General features: G+C 42.4%; 1 protein-coding gene across 2 annotated transcripts; it reads right to left on the bottom strand.

The window, feature by feature from the left end:
- Nucleotides 1-5,898: 5,898 nt before the first annotated feature.
- LOC102311920 (sialidase-1) lies at nucleotides 5,899-13,890 on the bottom strand. 2 transcript variants are annotated; one of them, XM_014338072.2, is made up of 7 exons: nucleotides 13,663-13,890; nucleotides 13,090-13,279; nucleotides 12,141-12,403; nucleotides 9,804-9,986; nucleotides 9,160-9,379; nucleotides 7,987-8,233; nucleotides 5,899-7,408 (listed from the first exon to the last, which is right to left on the bottom strand). In XM_014338072.2, exons 1-6 carry the CDS (start codon nucleotides 13,744-13,746, stop codon nucleotides 8,013-8,015), a joined length of 1,161 nt encoding a protein of 386 aa, XP_014193558.1. In that variant the 5' UTR covers nucleotides 13,747-13,890; the 3' UTR covers nucleotides 5,899-7,408; nucleotides 7,987-8,012. The 2 variants fall into 2 exon arrangements, with proteins under 2 accessions (XP_014193558.1, XP_005936313.1); XM_005936251.3 differs by having other exon boundaries at nucleotides 8,000-8,233.
- Nucleotides 13,891-15,077: the final 1,187 nt, after the last annotated feature.

Below are 15,077 nucleotides of genomic sequence, written 5' to 3'. Positions count from 1 at the left end.
AAATACATGTATAAAATTGCAAATACATAATATTACACGTGTTGTGACATTTTTAATTAATTATTAATGTAGCTGATGGATCAGCAGGACTTACATCTATATCGTCTTGGCTCAGTTTTTTCTCGAATATACATCCGGAAATACCGTCCGTGCGTAAATATGTGCATCTAATTCAAATTTACTTATGCACTAAATTATCATATCTCTATTCACAATACAGCAGAATGGATGCTCTTATTACTTTTATCCAAACTGTGGCAGAATATCATGAAAATAGCACAGACGTCAGGCAATCTAAAGTGTGCTGTACAGAGATAATCATGAAATCGTGCACATACACACCACAGAACCACAGACCAAAAAACTCAAATCAGCTGCAGAAAACAATCCTTTACATTTAACTAGTGAAGCTGCAAACATCAGCTCAGTGGGCACTAATGACCCTCCTTCAAACTGTTCTTTAGATTTTATTCAAAGAGTGTATGCATAAAGATTTAGATACATATAAAACATAAAGTTGATATATTCTTGTCACGATCTGGTTACAGGGACTCAAACGCAGAGCGGTTAGGTGTCTCCAAGGTGTAGTTTATTTACAGTGCCAGTGCAATATATGTACAGTGAAGGGATCCAAAACTCCGGGGAATCACAGGGTAGCTCTCTCACACTCGCTCACGTCTTCTTTGCTCACACTCACACACGTTCACACGGCAGGGAGGTCGCAGGCGGGGGGGGGGGGGGATCTGAGGCAGAGGAGAAGGAAAGTCACCAACTAATCACGAATTATGAAGCACAAGTCCACAGGAGCTGTGAGAACACTAACGTCAGTAGTACAACCTCCAGCGACGAGAGGATCTGTGTTCCAGCCTCAAATAGTGTGTTTTGTTTTTGTTTATATACCGAGCTTCTTACTAACTGCACGCACACACCAATCTCTGCTCCGATTCCACTTTATTTCGTCTACTTCTCCATTTCCTCTGGAGCTTCTTGCTCGCGAGTGAATTACACACATTGCAACAACACAGTGCCATCTAGTGGCTGATACACACATGAGCCAACATGTTACGTCTCCCTTCTTAAAAAAAAAAACACAACACAACTCAGGCTTATAAAATTCCTAAGGCAACTGAAATTACAGGAATAACATCCTGACCAACATCCATTACTAACGTAGCATTCGTCTCAATACTGGCTACATCATTAACATAATAAACAGATGCATATAATGACATCATTGGAACAACAAACATGTAAACAGCTTTTGTTTGTTTTTTTGTTTGATTTTTTTAGGGCAGCGATCCGCCTGCACCCTTTACAATATTACAGGTCCAAGACCCGTCTTGGTTTGGTAACACGCCCATAACGAGTCGTGTATCCAGGTGTTGTAATGTCTTTATCAGGGGGCTCCACAGGCGGGGGCTGAGATACCACAGGGCTGTCATCGTTGATGCCTGTTGGTTGAATGAACTCCTCACCTCCTACGCGGTTCCTGCTTTCGCGGAGGTGTCGGCGGTTACGGCGATAAACTTGTCCTGTATCTGTAGTTATGTTGTAGCTTCTGGACGTGTCGGCACAACTGGTGACCACAGCTGGCTTCCAGGAACCGTCTTGTTGCCGGAACTGGACCGGTGTGCCAGGATATAGTTGAGGCAGAGGTCGGGCGGCTCTGTTGAAATAAGTCTGCTGGCGCTGCTGGCAGACCTCTCTCCTCTCACGCACTGTTTGCTGGCAAACTACTTGGGGTTCCAGCTGTTTTGGTGTTGCAGGGAGGATGGAGCGAAGTCTCCGGCTCATGAGTAGTTGTGCAGGCGACTTTAAGTTGTCCACAGGGGTGTTCCGGTATTCTAATAGGCTCAAGTAGGGATCCTTATGTTCCGCTTTGGCCTTGTCCAGAAGTTTCTTTGCTGTCTGGACTGTTTTCTCGGCTAGGCCGTTGCTCTGTGGGTAATGGGGACTAGTAGTGGTGTGGGTGAAACTCCATGACTTTGCAAACTGTTGAAACTTACTTGAAGCATAGCACGGACCGTTATCACTAATCACCGACTCTGGAATACCATGCCTAGCCATGGCTGACTTTAGTTTGTGGATCACTGCTTCTGCAGTGCAGCTGCGCAGTCTTTCCAACTCGAAGAATCTACTGTAGTAATCTACCATGATGATGTAGTCTTCCGAGTTCCAAGTGAACAGATCGGTGGCTATGACCTGCCACGGTCGTTCTGGTATTGCATGTGACAACAGGGGTTCCTTGGGGTTAGCAGCTTGTCTCTCCTGGCATGTGCTGCAGGCTCCGACTGCTTCCTCAATCTGCTTTCCCATGCCTGGCCAAAACAGAAGGTCTCTGGCTCTGTTTTTACTCTTTTCTATGCCCATATGGCTGGAGTGAATCCGATCTATCATGTCCTTTCTGAGCCTTTTTAGGATGATCATTTTCTCTCCTTTAAACATGATCCCGTCTATCACTGAGATCTCATCCCTGTGGTTCCAAAACTCCTGAATGTCAGGCGGACATTGAGACCGTTTATCCGGCCATCCACTCAATGTGGTCCTTCTCAGGCTGTTGAGCTGAGGATCCTGGGCTGTTTCGTTTCTTATCTCTGAGAGTCTCTGATCACTGACAGGCATGTTGCTGAGGATTGAGTGGATCTGCGCATCCATCCCGTCACATAGTGATTCGACGTAGAACACTATGGATTTCCGGGAGAGCGTGTCGGCTACCGGGATGTCTTTCCCTGGCTTGTGGATGATGCTGATGTCGTACTTTTGCAGCTGTAGTATCATCCTCTGTAGCCGTGGTGGTGCTAATGCTAGTGTTTTTTTGAGTATGGACTCAAGTGGCTTGTGGTCCGACTCAATGGTCACATGTCGACCGTACATGTACTCGTGGAACCGCTTGCAACCAAAGCGAACAGCATACAGCTCTTTTTCGATTTGGGCATAGTTCTGCTCAGTGCTGTTGAGTGACTTGGATGCGTAGGCGACTGGCTTGCCATCCTGCAGCATCACAGCACCGAGGCCACTTTTGGATGCATCAACCTGGAGTCGTAGCGCTTTCTTGGAGTCGAAGAAGGAGAGAACTGGGCCTGGTTCTCTAGTGATCAGCTCCTTCATTCGTTGAAAGGCTCTGTCATGGTTCTTGTCCCATACAAACTCACTGTCCTGCTTTAACAGCTGGCGGAGCGGAGCGTTTATCTCTGACAGGTGTGGGGCAAATCTTGCTAGATAATTAACCATCCCCAGCACTGTTTCCAATTCCGCCCTGTTCTGTGGGGGCGCCATGTCTTGGACTGCTTTTACTTTTTGTGGATCTGGTTTCAGCCCTTCGTGTGACAATGTGTGACCAAAGTAACTGACCTCTTTGACGCAGATGGTGCACTTGTCAGGGTTCAGTTTTACACCTCTCTCTCTGCTGCGCTGCAGCATGGCCCTCAGATTGTCGTCATGTTCCTGTTTGGTTTCTCCGAAGACCAGTACGTCATCCACAATGGCTGCCACGCCCCTCAGGCCCTCGTAGGTCTCGTCCACGCGTCGCTGGAACTCATCCTGAGCTGAGATTATGCCGAATGGCAACCTAAGGAAGCGGTACCTGCCAAACACAGTATTAAATGTGGTTAACAGAGATGGCTTAGCTTAATGGCCCAGTAGCCTGATCTGGCGTCCAAAACACTGAAATACTTGGCCCCAGCAAGTTTTGTGGTGACATCCTCTAAGGTGGGTAGAGGGTAATGGGGTCTTTGTATAGCCTTGTTGAGGGGTCTGGGGTCCAGACATACTCTGAGTCTGCCCGTCTTGGGTTTTTCCACGACAACAAGTGCATTCACCCAGTCCGTAGGATCTGTGACCTTGCATATGATTTGGTTCCTTTCCATGTTGTCGAGCTCGTCTTTGAGTCGGGCTCGCAGAGCGATGGGAATCCGACGAGGTGGGCTGACTGTGGGTGCAACGTCTGGATTTACATGGAAACTGCATTCACCAGGAAATTCTCCTATCCCTTTGAATACGTCTGCATATTCGTCTAGTATTGCCTGTGAACTGTTGGTTGTCTTGCCTCTTTCCTCCGTCACTGCCATCACGATCCTTACCAGGTTAAGGTCACGGCAAGCTTTCATTGCTAATACAGGTGGGGCGCTTGTGTTAACAACATGGAATTCCAACGTGCAGGTCTTGTCTTTGTGTTTGCATTTTAGCTGGCATTTCCCTTCCACGCTGAGTGAGTGTCCCCCGTAATCTGTGAGCTTGTGTGTGACAGGCTTCAGTGTCACATGTGGGAAGAGTGTCTGGAACATGTTAGCTGGAATTGTGTTTGCTTGCGCCCCAGTGTCAACTTTAAACCTCACTGTCTGTGGGGGGGAACCAAGCTGCATGTCTGCATATGCTTGCTCATCATTTCTTCCTTCATTTTCTATGGTGATGCTATCAATGTAGAAACAGTCTTGGTCCTCATCTGTGTCCATAGTTGACATTTCTATGTTCTCTCTCACAGTGTGTACTGATTTGAGGTGGGTTTTTGTCTGCGAAGGGAGTCTTGACCTGCATGCTCTTGCAAAATGGTTCCTTTTCTTGCATTTTGCACATTGCTTCCCTTTTGCTGGGCAGGTGTCTTTATTACTGTGTTGTCCGGCACAATAGCTGCACGTTTTTAGTGTTGCATTAGCGTGTTCTTTTGGTCTCACGCTTCTTGTTTGATATTCTTGTCTGTGTGATTTCCTGCCGATGGCGTGCACAGTTTCTTGGCCCCTGGAGTGACCCATAGTTTTTAGCTGTTGCTTTGCTAGCTCGTGTGATCGTGCTATATCTATAGCTTTCTCTAGCGTGAGCTCTGCGCCTTGGCTGAGTAGCTTTTCTCGGACGTGTGGCGAGTTAGTGGCAAATACGATGCGATCCCTGACCATTTCATCTGTATTTGGGTACCCACAGTCTTTAGCAAGCAGTTTCAGTTCCGTAATAAACTGTTCAAATGTCTCATTTTCACCCTGCATCTTTTCATGGAACTTATATCGGGCGTAGATTGGGTTAGCTTTCGGTATGATGTAATCAGTGTACTTATCGTAGTACGTCTGAAGCTTTCGGGAGTCGTCTGCGGTGAGCGTCCACGTGTTGTAGACGTCCCGTCCTTTCTCACCGACCCATAGAAGAAGGTAGTGATTGTTGTCAGGTGTGTGTGTGGGCCAAGGGCGGGAGCCCACAGTGAGCTCCGCCCAGGCAGAGAGGGAGAGAACAGAAACAGCAAATGGTAAATGGCCTGTATTTGTATAGCGCTTTTACTAGTCCCTAAGGACCCCAAAGCGCTTTACATATCCAGTCATCCACCCATTCACACACTGGTGATGGCAAGCTACATTGTAGCCACAGCCACCCTGGGGCGCACTGACAGAGGCGAGGCTGCCGGACACTGGCGCCACCGGGCCCTCTGACCACCACCAGTAGGCAACGGGTGAAGTGTCTTGCCCAAGGACACAACGACCGAGACTGTCCAAGCCGGGGCTCGAACCGGCAACCTTCCGATTACAAGGCGAACTCCCAACTCTTGAGCCACGATCGCCCCCACGGTAGCCTTGTGGGGCCGACCGGGCAGGCACGGAGACCATGACAATTCTGCATAATACAGTGTCATGTGGATGCATTTCCCTGTGTGGTTGGCCAATAAACAGCATATTTTAAGGGTTAAATTGTAGATCTATGACTTTTTTTCTATGCTTGCAATGATCAGGATCGTTTATTTATTCTATAAATAGTAGCCATCCTTAACCCAACTGGACATTTACAATAGATAACTAAAACGACAACATATTCTCCTTACATACAAACACAGTTTTATTACGTCATTCACACACAAACACACACAGGTAAATGTAAACCACTCAGATTAAAAACTCACTTTGCAAAAATGATGCAGAAAAATGCAGAAAGTAAAAAGAAGATTTTATTTAAAATAATATTTAAAAAATCCAACTTCACATGTACAACTTCATGAAACAGTTTATTTGTTGATTTGCCGTACAGCTGATTAGTAAAGATCCTCCCCGTGTTTTCACATCCCAACTAAATCCCTGAATAAACAATAAAAACAGAAGTATGTTGGAAAATAAAAGTAATAAACATTTTACAATTTAAAACTGTGAAAAAAGGAAATTCTTTCCTACATTAGAGCCATATTTATATCAAACAGGCACTCAGAGAAAAACATAAAGTGACATTTTTCCATCATAGAAACAGAAACAAGAACAATTTCATTACAAGGAAGAAAATCAGCTACCGCACATTTAATGTACCCGACTTGTATTTTAAAGTGCTCAGAGTGGTCAGTAAGACCAGAAAAGTGTTGCTTAATGCAATTACAGTACACAAGGAAACTATTATTATTATTACAGCAGATCTAATGGACTCAGCTGGACATTTAAAACCCACAGGTAAAAAAAAACAACGCAGCATTTTCTATAAAAATCTAAATATAATTCCTTCGGTTACATTAAGCACCTTGTTTTTTTCACACATTCGATCACACAAGTACCTGAATTTAATATTTTACATCAGTTTTCTAAGAGGAGAACTGATTTCAGAATTTGAGGCATCTTGTATATTTAAGAAGTTCACTTATGTGACTACACCAGGGGTGTCAAAGATAAGGTCCGGGGGCTAGAATCAGACTGGCACAGACTCCATTTGGCCCGCTGAGCAGCTTTGAAAAATGTGAAGGTGCGCATAAATTGTGGACTTTTAACTGCATTTTCACAACTTTTACTACTAGTAAAGACCTCCCCGATGGCCATTCAACTTTCTGTTTAAAAATTACCTGACAGTCTGGCCAATGAGCATCCAGAACCTTTTCTATTATTTACATACTGTTGAAATTGGTCTTCTTTTTCTTATATTAGGAGATCTCAGGAATTAAATGTGCAGTTAAAATTCTTTACAGCGACAGAAAAGGGGGTTTCACTGGCCAGGCCCACGATTTAAATGAGTTTGACGTCTCTATGCAGCTCAAGATTTTGGCCACACTGTGCATGCGTCGTGGCCTGGTTAAAGCCAGATGTCTATGACTGTATCAGTTTTACTGTCATTTCAATGATATATCAGTAAGGTAGCTCAGAAAAGAAAGGGTGGTAGTTTTTTCAGCATCTCTTGCTTCATCATTCCTGTGTGAGGTCAGGAGTCTGTAAGAATATTGTGGCTCTGCGGCTATTTACCAAAACACACATAAGAGCTGTGACATAAATCAGCTTTGGAAAATGTAAAGGATAGAAAAAAAATTTAAAAAAAGATTTTTAATCAAAAATAGAGTGACATTCATTGTGCAGATCCTTGTCTCTCCATTTTTTTGACATCATAAAATTTGTTTTAAAGTCTCTTTGCGTTCCTGAGAAATTCGATGAATTAAAAAACCCTCTTAGTTTTCTTGCAGTGTTTCAATCTGAGAAAGAAAACAGGTGTAAATATTTTTAGACAGTTCACACTGTTCTGCATAAGACAACAAATGAACAGACATAAACCCGGCTTCTCATCCACAACTTTGTCTCTGCGTGTTGGGGTGAAATAGTTTAAATGGATGCTTCTTCTGCCACCCGAAGCGTCTTGATTTTGATCATCGCAGCGTGCTGCCATGTATCAAGCGTAATTTTCTTCTCTTACTAATTTTTGCACAGTGCATCTTACATGAAAAGTCGCACGGTCCTCCTCAGTTAACAGAACAGAGCAACATTTATGTTTATTTCGAGGGTTCTCTTGCAAACGCTGCCTGCTTACCTCTGCTCTTTGATTACATTTAAACACAGTAATTACAACAACAGGTCACAGGCCATTTTAACTTCACACTGAACTTTAAATACTCGAAGTGCGCTTTCTGATTTCACTGGAACATTTTAAAAGGTTATATTTATTTTTGTGCAAATAGCCATGTACATGCTTTTCTTATCTAAGTGCAAGGACACATTAGATGTACTTCATGAACTTTTGGATGTTTAAGTAAAGGATTTAAAAATATTTTCTGACCTTTTCTACCTACCTTCTCGTCTGCTTTAATGGCCACTATACAGGTGGATCTTGGCGAACGAGACAGTCTCAAAATACTGATTGTGGCCTTTCTCGTAGATGACAAAGATGTACTTGCGGTCCTCTGCAGAACCGCTGTCCAGTGAAGTGATGCAGGAGTAGCCGCTCGGTCCCGCCCATATCTGGACAGCTTTGTTCTCCCAAGATTTGCCGTTTGTCAGCGACCATTTCAAGGTTAGGTTCACTCCTGAGGGAGATTATGAGGTTATTTACTCGATCACCCAACTTTATAACATAAATCTTAGAGAGTTTTCAGTTCAATTAAAAAAAGCATTAAGGGAATCCTCGATCATCGTATATCAATCTCTCCACTCAGAGAGCATAAACCATCGTGAATCTATTTCGGCTGCTTTGGTGCAAATTAAAGTGACAACATGAGAGGCAACGAGGAGACAAACTACCAAAAAAGGGAGTACTTTTGCAAAGACCATTGCTCTCGCCTTATCCATCCTTTCTGATTTTTCTGTAGTGTTGCTCTGTGTTAGTGTCCTTCTCACTATTGGTACTCTGGTTGCACAGATAGTTCAGTGACACATCCATATGTGCCACAAGAAGGTTTGCTGTGCCACCCAGTACAGTCTCGAGTGTGGAGGAGATACCAGGAGACAGGGGAGGTTACATGAGGAGCTAGGCAGGGACGTAGTCTCTGCTCCTTTGTGCAACTGCCAGAGCACTACAAAATGAGTCTACTGACATTCTTCAAGATTGTGCTCCATTAGTGTTTTTGAACAGTGTATGTTCACTGGCAGAGGACTTATCCTCATTATCGGCTCCATATTTTGATTATTAAACTCTGGAAGAGATTTACTCATCAAAACAATCGTTCTTTATTTTATTTGGGCCTTTGTGCAGCCCTTCAGTTCATCTACTATTAGAAACAAGACATTTTACCTCCCTTTCTGTCCTTTGAGCTAACTTGAGCTAACTGCTATCTTTGACATCATACAGAGACAAGAGTATAAAAAACTGTGTGAAAGCTGAACATTTTGTATGAGGAGAGATCAGTGTAACTATATCTTTACTTAAAATAAACAAAAGTACTGCATACAAAACTAGAAACTGTGCTTCTACAGAATTAAAGTGCTTTGTTTACTAGAGTTTAGCGCTTCTCACTCTTTTCCTCGTTGCAGGGGTTGGTGAAGTAGATCACGCCCTCTTTTTGCAGAGTTCCAGCTGCCACTACAGGATCCACCAGTGCCTCGTCAAAGATCAGGCCCTCCAAGGGCAGGGTCAACCCTCCATCATAGCTGTGCACCACAATGCGACACTGACAGTGGTATCTGTTCTGGTTCCGCACGTTGATGGCGATGGTGCCGTCAGTCAACTCAATCGGCTGGAGAAGAAGAGACGGGTTAGAAAAGACTAAAACCGAAACGAGTAAAAAGAAGCTGTTAATGCTTGTGTGTGTCACTGCACAGACCTAGCTTTAGTGATATCACATTTTATGAACTTCTCTTTTACTATGATGCCAGTTCATAGAATCTACAGAAGGAACTGAAACTGGCAAAGCAGGTAACTATGTGGAAGTTTCATCCAGTTTTATAGGAATGTGAAAATACTGCTTTGGTAAATGTGATTTCTCTTAAAGTCACACTGAAATCAATTTAAAACTTAACCTTTTTTTATTCTTTATATGTTCTTTTACATCATCATAGTGTTTACTTGTTTGTGCTGTGTGGTAGCTGTGTGTCTGTTGGATCATTGTCAAAAAAAGACATTTTTAATCCCAGTGACACATTTTCCTGGATACCTCTTACCTGGCACTCATCAGGGTTAAAGTCTTGTGGTTTCTTCTTGTGGTTGTAGGGGATACTTTTCAGCGCCGCACCGTTGTACCAGGTTTCCCCGTGGTCGTCACTCAGGATGCAGAAAACACCGTCGCCGTTCAGCGTCCCGTGACCGCAAACCACCAACCTCCCCTTTGCGGGATTGAAGCGTTTCTGTAGTCCAAAGCAGACAAAACAGGAAGAAAGATGGTGATCAGAGTCAGCATCGTGACCTCTGTTATAATTCTTATCAGTGCATAGTATTACATCTGAGTAGATCACTAAACACCTAAAGGTTTCTATTTAAAAAGCAAACCTTTTGGGTTTACCGAGGCTTTAAACTGAAAAGTAATGACTGAATGAATCTGGGGGTTTTTGTTATGCATGTTGTTGTTTTTGTGCTCTCCTGCAACCTCAAGTATTGGTTCCTTGTTTAGGTTCTCGTTTCAGTTTTTAAGTCTTTTTTTATTATGCTTTAACTGTGAAAATTGTTTAAAGTCATCAAAATCTATTCCAAATCTATCTGCTTTAGAGATACAGGTCACTTACATTTTAAGTAGAGCAAAAAAGCAGTAAACCAAGAAGTAGATTTTTTTTTATTCCCTCTGAATTAGAGCAATAAAAACACTCGAGTTCAAACTGGGCGCTGGTACAGCAGGTAAACCATATGCGATAAGGTTATTCCTTAGGCCCAGGTTTGAATTTTTCCCATAGCTTTCCTGGTTTCTTTCTTCTGTCCTTTCTAGAATAAAAACTAACAAGCCACAAACTATATCTTAAAACGTATAAACGCCAAATATAGTTGTTGTTTTTTTACATTAACAGCAGTAACACCTGTTGATCACCTGTGAACTATTAAATCTTTACCAGAAAAGTTTTTTTTTTTTAAAGAAAAAATATTAGTTTGCATATATGAGTTTAAATTTGCATCATTCTTGTCATGGCTAACCGTGTGGGGAAATAAATGAGGACCCAAGAGCAGGCACTCGCTGAGATACGAAGGAGGTTTATTGCAAAATAAAACACAAGGAGAGAATGGCAAAACGGAACAAAAGATAATCTAAACTGGGAGGAATAAACTTTACACAGACGTAAAGCTGAAAACACTCATATGAGACAGAGACCTTCAGAATAAAACAGGAAACTCACACATTCGAAGACACAGACCAAGAAACATGGACTTTACACAGAGGGAACACACGGGCAGAGAAAACTAAACACAGAACAGAGGGGGCACAGAGAAACATGAGGGGCAAGGGATCAAAACCTAGGGACCATGGAAATAAATCACTAATGAACTCGACATAATACAAAAATCTCAGAGAACTGAAAACGCTGGGTCAAAATGAACCAGAACCGTGACAATTCTTGCAACATCAGGCATTTTTGTGTAACTGATTCTGCATTTTTAGGAAAAACTAATCTGTCTATGACAATGTTGAGGTCACAGAAACTGAGAATAGCTTGTATGGAATATGATACACGTGGCATCACGAGGTCAGGCGTGCTCATGGTCGGTGAGTTTCAGCTTGTGACGCCGAGGCTGAATACATGTCGGCACTTTTACATGGTGGATCATTTGACCTCAACAAGAAAAGACGAACAACGCGCCTGAGAGAGGCTGTGATATGGCATCAAAAACAAAACCAGGCAGCTCAGTTTATAACACTAAGTTCATTTTAATGAACTGGTTCTCCATGAGGGATTTAAACCCTGTTGTGCCAAACTGTTGCACTTTCAGGTGCTATACTGACCATTTTCTGTCTGAGCTTGAAGCTATGAGGATCTCCACTCTCACTTCTTTAATTTGGACAGGATAAAAAAAAGAGACAGGAATCGAGAACCAGCTCCAAACTGTTCCATCACTTAACCTCCAGGCTCATCAGTTCCTTTTGTTAAAGCTAGCTGCTAAATTCACAGCAATGCAGCCTTTTGCACACATGAAAGTGTTTCTACACAGAGATAATAAAGCAGTGCAGGACAGCTCTCCGTCCACACAGAAAACTGACCAAGATTAACGATCTGATCCATCAGCAGATTCAATAAGGGCCTTGGTGCTTCTAATGCACAAAAAACACTCTTTTCACTGACAATAAAAGATTCATACTGCCAAACCAGTGCACTAAGTTTGCACACACGTGCAAAATTATGCATAATTACAGAGGTGGAAAGCCACGCAGTAAAATCTTACTTTATGACTTTCATGGGAATACTGAGCTGTCAGGATTCACATGATCTAAATAAAAATGAATCCGGCTTAAAGGTCATTGAAATCATTTTACATCTTGAGAAGTTCACTCACTTCACTGTCACATGACTCTCTCTCACCTGGAGGCCGAGACCCGGCCCGGGAATGAAGTTCTTCACCCCGAGCGTAACCGAGAGGTTTCTGGGCGGGGTCCAGCTGAGGCCGTCGTCCCGGCTCTCCACCATCATGATGCTGGGTGGGCTGCAGTGGTCGAGGTAGAAGCACACGTCGTAGATCAGAATCACTGAGCCCACTTCCTCGTCCACCACAACAGAGCCTAAGTTCAGGCCGTCCGGCTTCATCCCGTCATCGACGATGAAGCTGGTCGGGGACCAGGTGGCTCCTGGAAGATGATAAATTGTTCAATTTGACATTTTATGATTTAACTTTCTACTCACGGAACAGTTGTGTTATAACTCTGAATTTTTTTTGTCTATATTTTCCACTAATTTTGTGCATTTTCTCCTTTTAAAACCAAGATTTCAGTTTTATGTTTGGGGCTCAATCACGAGAATTTATGCAATCAAGCTGTTGTATTGCTGTTTTTTTTCTACAAACCAGGGCTAAAACTGTGACATGTGTGACATAATTTTGAAAATATTTGTAAAACCAAATATCTGCTGCAAAAACTGACTGATGCTAATGATAATGGCACATGTCTCTTAACTGAACTGGTCTCCACAGAGAGGGCAAACATCAGAGACAGGTGTGTGAGTCTCTGCATCGCGCTGTTAGTTTTTGAGACTTCTACATCATCAGCGTGATTTTTCCCCCAGAAAAAAACCCTAAACAATTTGCACAAACGTTACAGATGTAGCAAAAATGATGCAAAAGTGTTTTAACACCTTTATCTGTTTATTTATTTATTATTTTTTGCATTTGGCTTTGACGTCTGCCTTTCTTCCCAGCGCTTCCACTTCCCAGTCTTGTTTAAAAGTGAAGTTTTGCATGTTTTGACCCTCTGTGTTGCTCTGACTTGTGATCAAATGCACGTATACAGGCTGTTAGTTTGACTCAGCTGAGTCTTGCCTTTGTCTGTGGAGCGCCGCATTGCAATGAACTTCGCTCCACGGTCAGCAAAAGAAGTCTTCCTGGCTTCTGCAAACGCCAGCAGGCTTCCTTTGGGGGTGAAGGTGAGCAGCGGGATCCTGTAGGTATTCACCTGGCCCTGGGACCCACTCACCCACAGGAGCTGCTCCTCAAACACCAGGGGATCAATCTGAACAGCAGGGAGGAGGGCAGATAAAAAGAGTCAGGGATGACTGAGAAGTACCTACAGGCAAAACCAGTTTGGCCAAGAGCATCTTCAGCATACTTTAGGTGTCATGTAACACACAAACATGTGATCGTGCTTCGAGTTTTGGAAATTATTTTATTTTATTCAACTGCAACATTTACCTAAAAATAATTTATACCTTAGAAATCCCCAAATCATGCAAGTTCTAGAGAAAAAGAAACAAAAAGCCTAACATTTAACCTTTAATGAATCGATTTCACTCTAACCAACCTTAGCTAACACGTCACCAGCTCCACCGCACACACTGCAGGGCTTCAGCATGCTGCTATAACCCGGTAATAAGCAGGTAATAACAGGCACTGTACCTGGGAAGGGTTGACGGTGAGGACACACGAAGGCGCCAAAGCAGAGAGTAGTAACCACAGTGCAGAGAGCCGCCATGCTGCCATGTTTGACTTCCTTCTCAGATTTCTTCTTCTTCAGAACAGAAACACACAGCAAAGATCGCGCGAAAGCCTCTCTTTTATCTTGCCTTACTTCTTTAACCAACACATCTTCCCAATAAGTCATATGACAAAGACGGTCACATGACTAAAGCACCTATCAAAATAAAACAGGAAACTTTACTTGATTTAATTTTTAATCCTGACGACTGATTATAGAATATCGTTATTTACATTACATAAGCAAATAATGCAGTTACTTTTAGCATGTCTTTTTAAAAAAAAAAGTAATACGTATTCAAGGTTGTATTGTGCATGTTGTACAGTTTTATACATCCTTGCACATCCTTCCTTAATAATTAAAGGAAGAGTTTCATAGTTAAACTAATATTATAGATGTTTTACAGAGAAGCTTCTACACACCAATTATTCGTGTATATTTATATACTATACCTACGGTGGCTGGGAAGTGCAAATCACATGTACAACATCAACAAAAAAAATAACATTTCCGAAAGCACTTTTACATAAAAAAAACAAAAAACAAATAAAAGAACTGACAACAAACTAACATTTAGGAAAACACTTTAACAAGTCCGCAACAAATTAACAAGTGGCTCTTGACGGAAATGGATTGTCTGAAATACCCCCAAGAGCGAGAGCTCCACAGTGGCTGCAGCCAGACCCTTCTCCAAATACCGGAAGTGACTCAACGATTAGGCTTACTACATTATTTGTAGTACAGAAAAGTGATTTGTAGTCAGCTAAACAAGGGCTTTTCAGAGAAGTAGTGTTCAGTTAATGTTTGAAGAGATTTTACAAAAGAGTATGGGTGAGATAATGAAGTTCAGATTTTTAAATGCCACGGGGATTTTCTTAAGAAAATATCCAGGCCTTAAAACCGTCATGGTCCACACTCCAGCCCAGCAGGTGGCAGTAAAGCGCCTTTAAATTAGCGGCAGAAGAAGAAGCAGCAGCTAAACACGGGATTTCAACAAACGGACTTGTTGCGGACTTGTTAATTTGTTGCGGACTTATTAAAGTGTTTTCTTAAATGTTATTTTGTTGTCATTTTTTGTTTTTGTTTTTTACGTAAAAGTGTTTTTGGAAATGTTATTTTGTTGTTGATGTTGTAAATGTGATTTGCACTTCCCAGCCACCTTTCTATATATTAAACATATTTTTGTTTGTTTGTTTTTATTTTTGGAATAAATGTCATTGGTGTGTAAATTTTGAGCATGTTATTCTAATTTTCTTCAATTTCAGACGTCCATTCAAAAGATAAGAACATGGAAAAGGTTTCATGCACTTACAAATTTTTATACACATGGGGGCAG

The sequence above is a fragment of the Haplochromis burtoni genome, unplaced genomic scaffold, assembly GCF_018398535.1.
Source record: "Haplochromis burtoni strain Fernald_Lab_line unplaced genomic scaffold, NCSU_Asbu1 Contig_200, whole genome shotgun sequence".
Lineage (NCBI taxonomy): Eukaryota > Metazoa > Chordata > Actinopteri > Cichliformes > Cichlidae > Haplochromis > Haplochromis burtoni.
This window is presented reverse-complemented; position numbering and strand designations above follow the sequence as displayed.

Bases quoted from the DNA above. Each gene is read 5' to 3' on its own strand.
- LOC102311920 (XM_014338072.2), bottom strand. From the start codon at position 13,746: ATGGCAGCATGGCGGCTCTCTGCACTGTGGTTACTACTCTCTGCTTTG. The intron at 12,404-13,089 runs GCAAGACTCAGC...ATCATCTTCCAG, and splicing joins GCGGCGCTCCACAGACAAAG to GAGCCACCTGGTCCCCGACC. The intron at 8,234-9,159 runs GTGAGAAGCGCT...AATCTCCCTCAG, and splicing joins CCCCTGCAACGAGGAAAAGA to GAGTGAACCTAACCTTGAAA.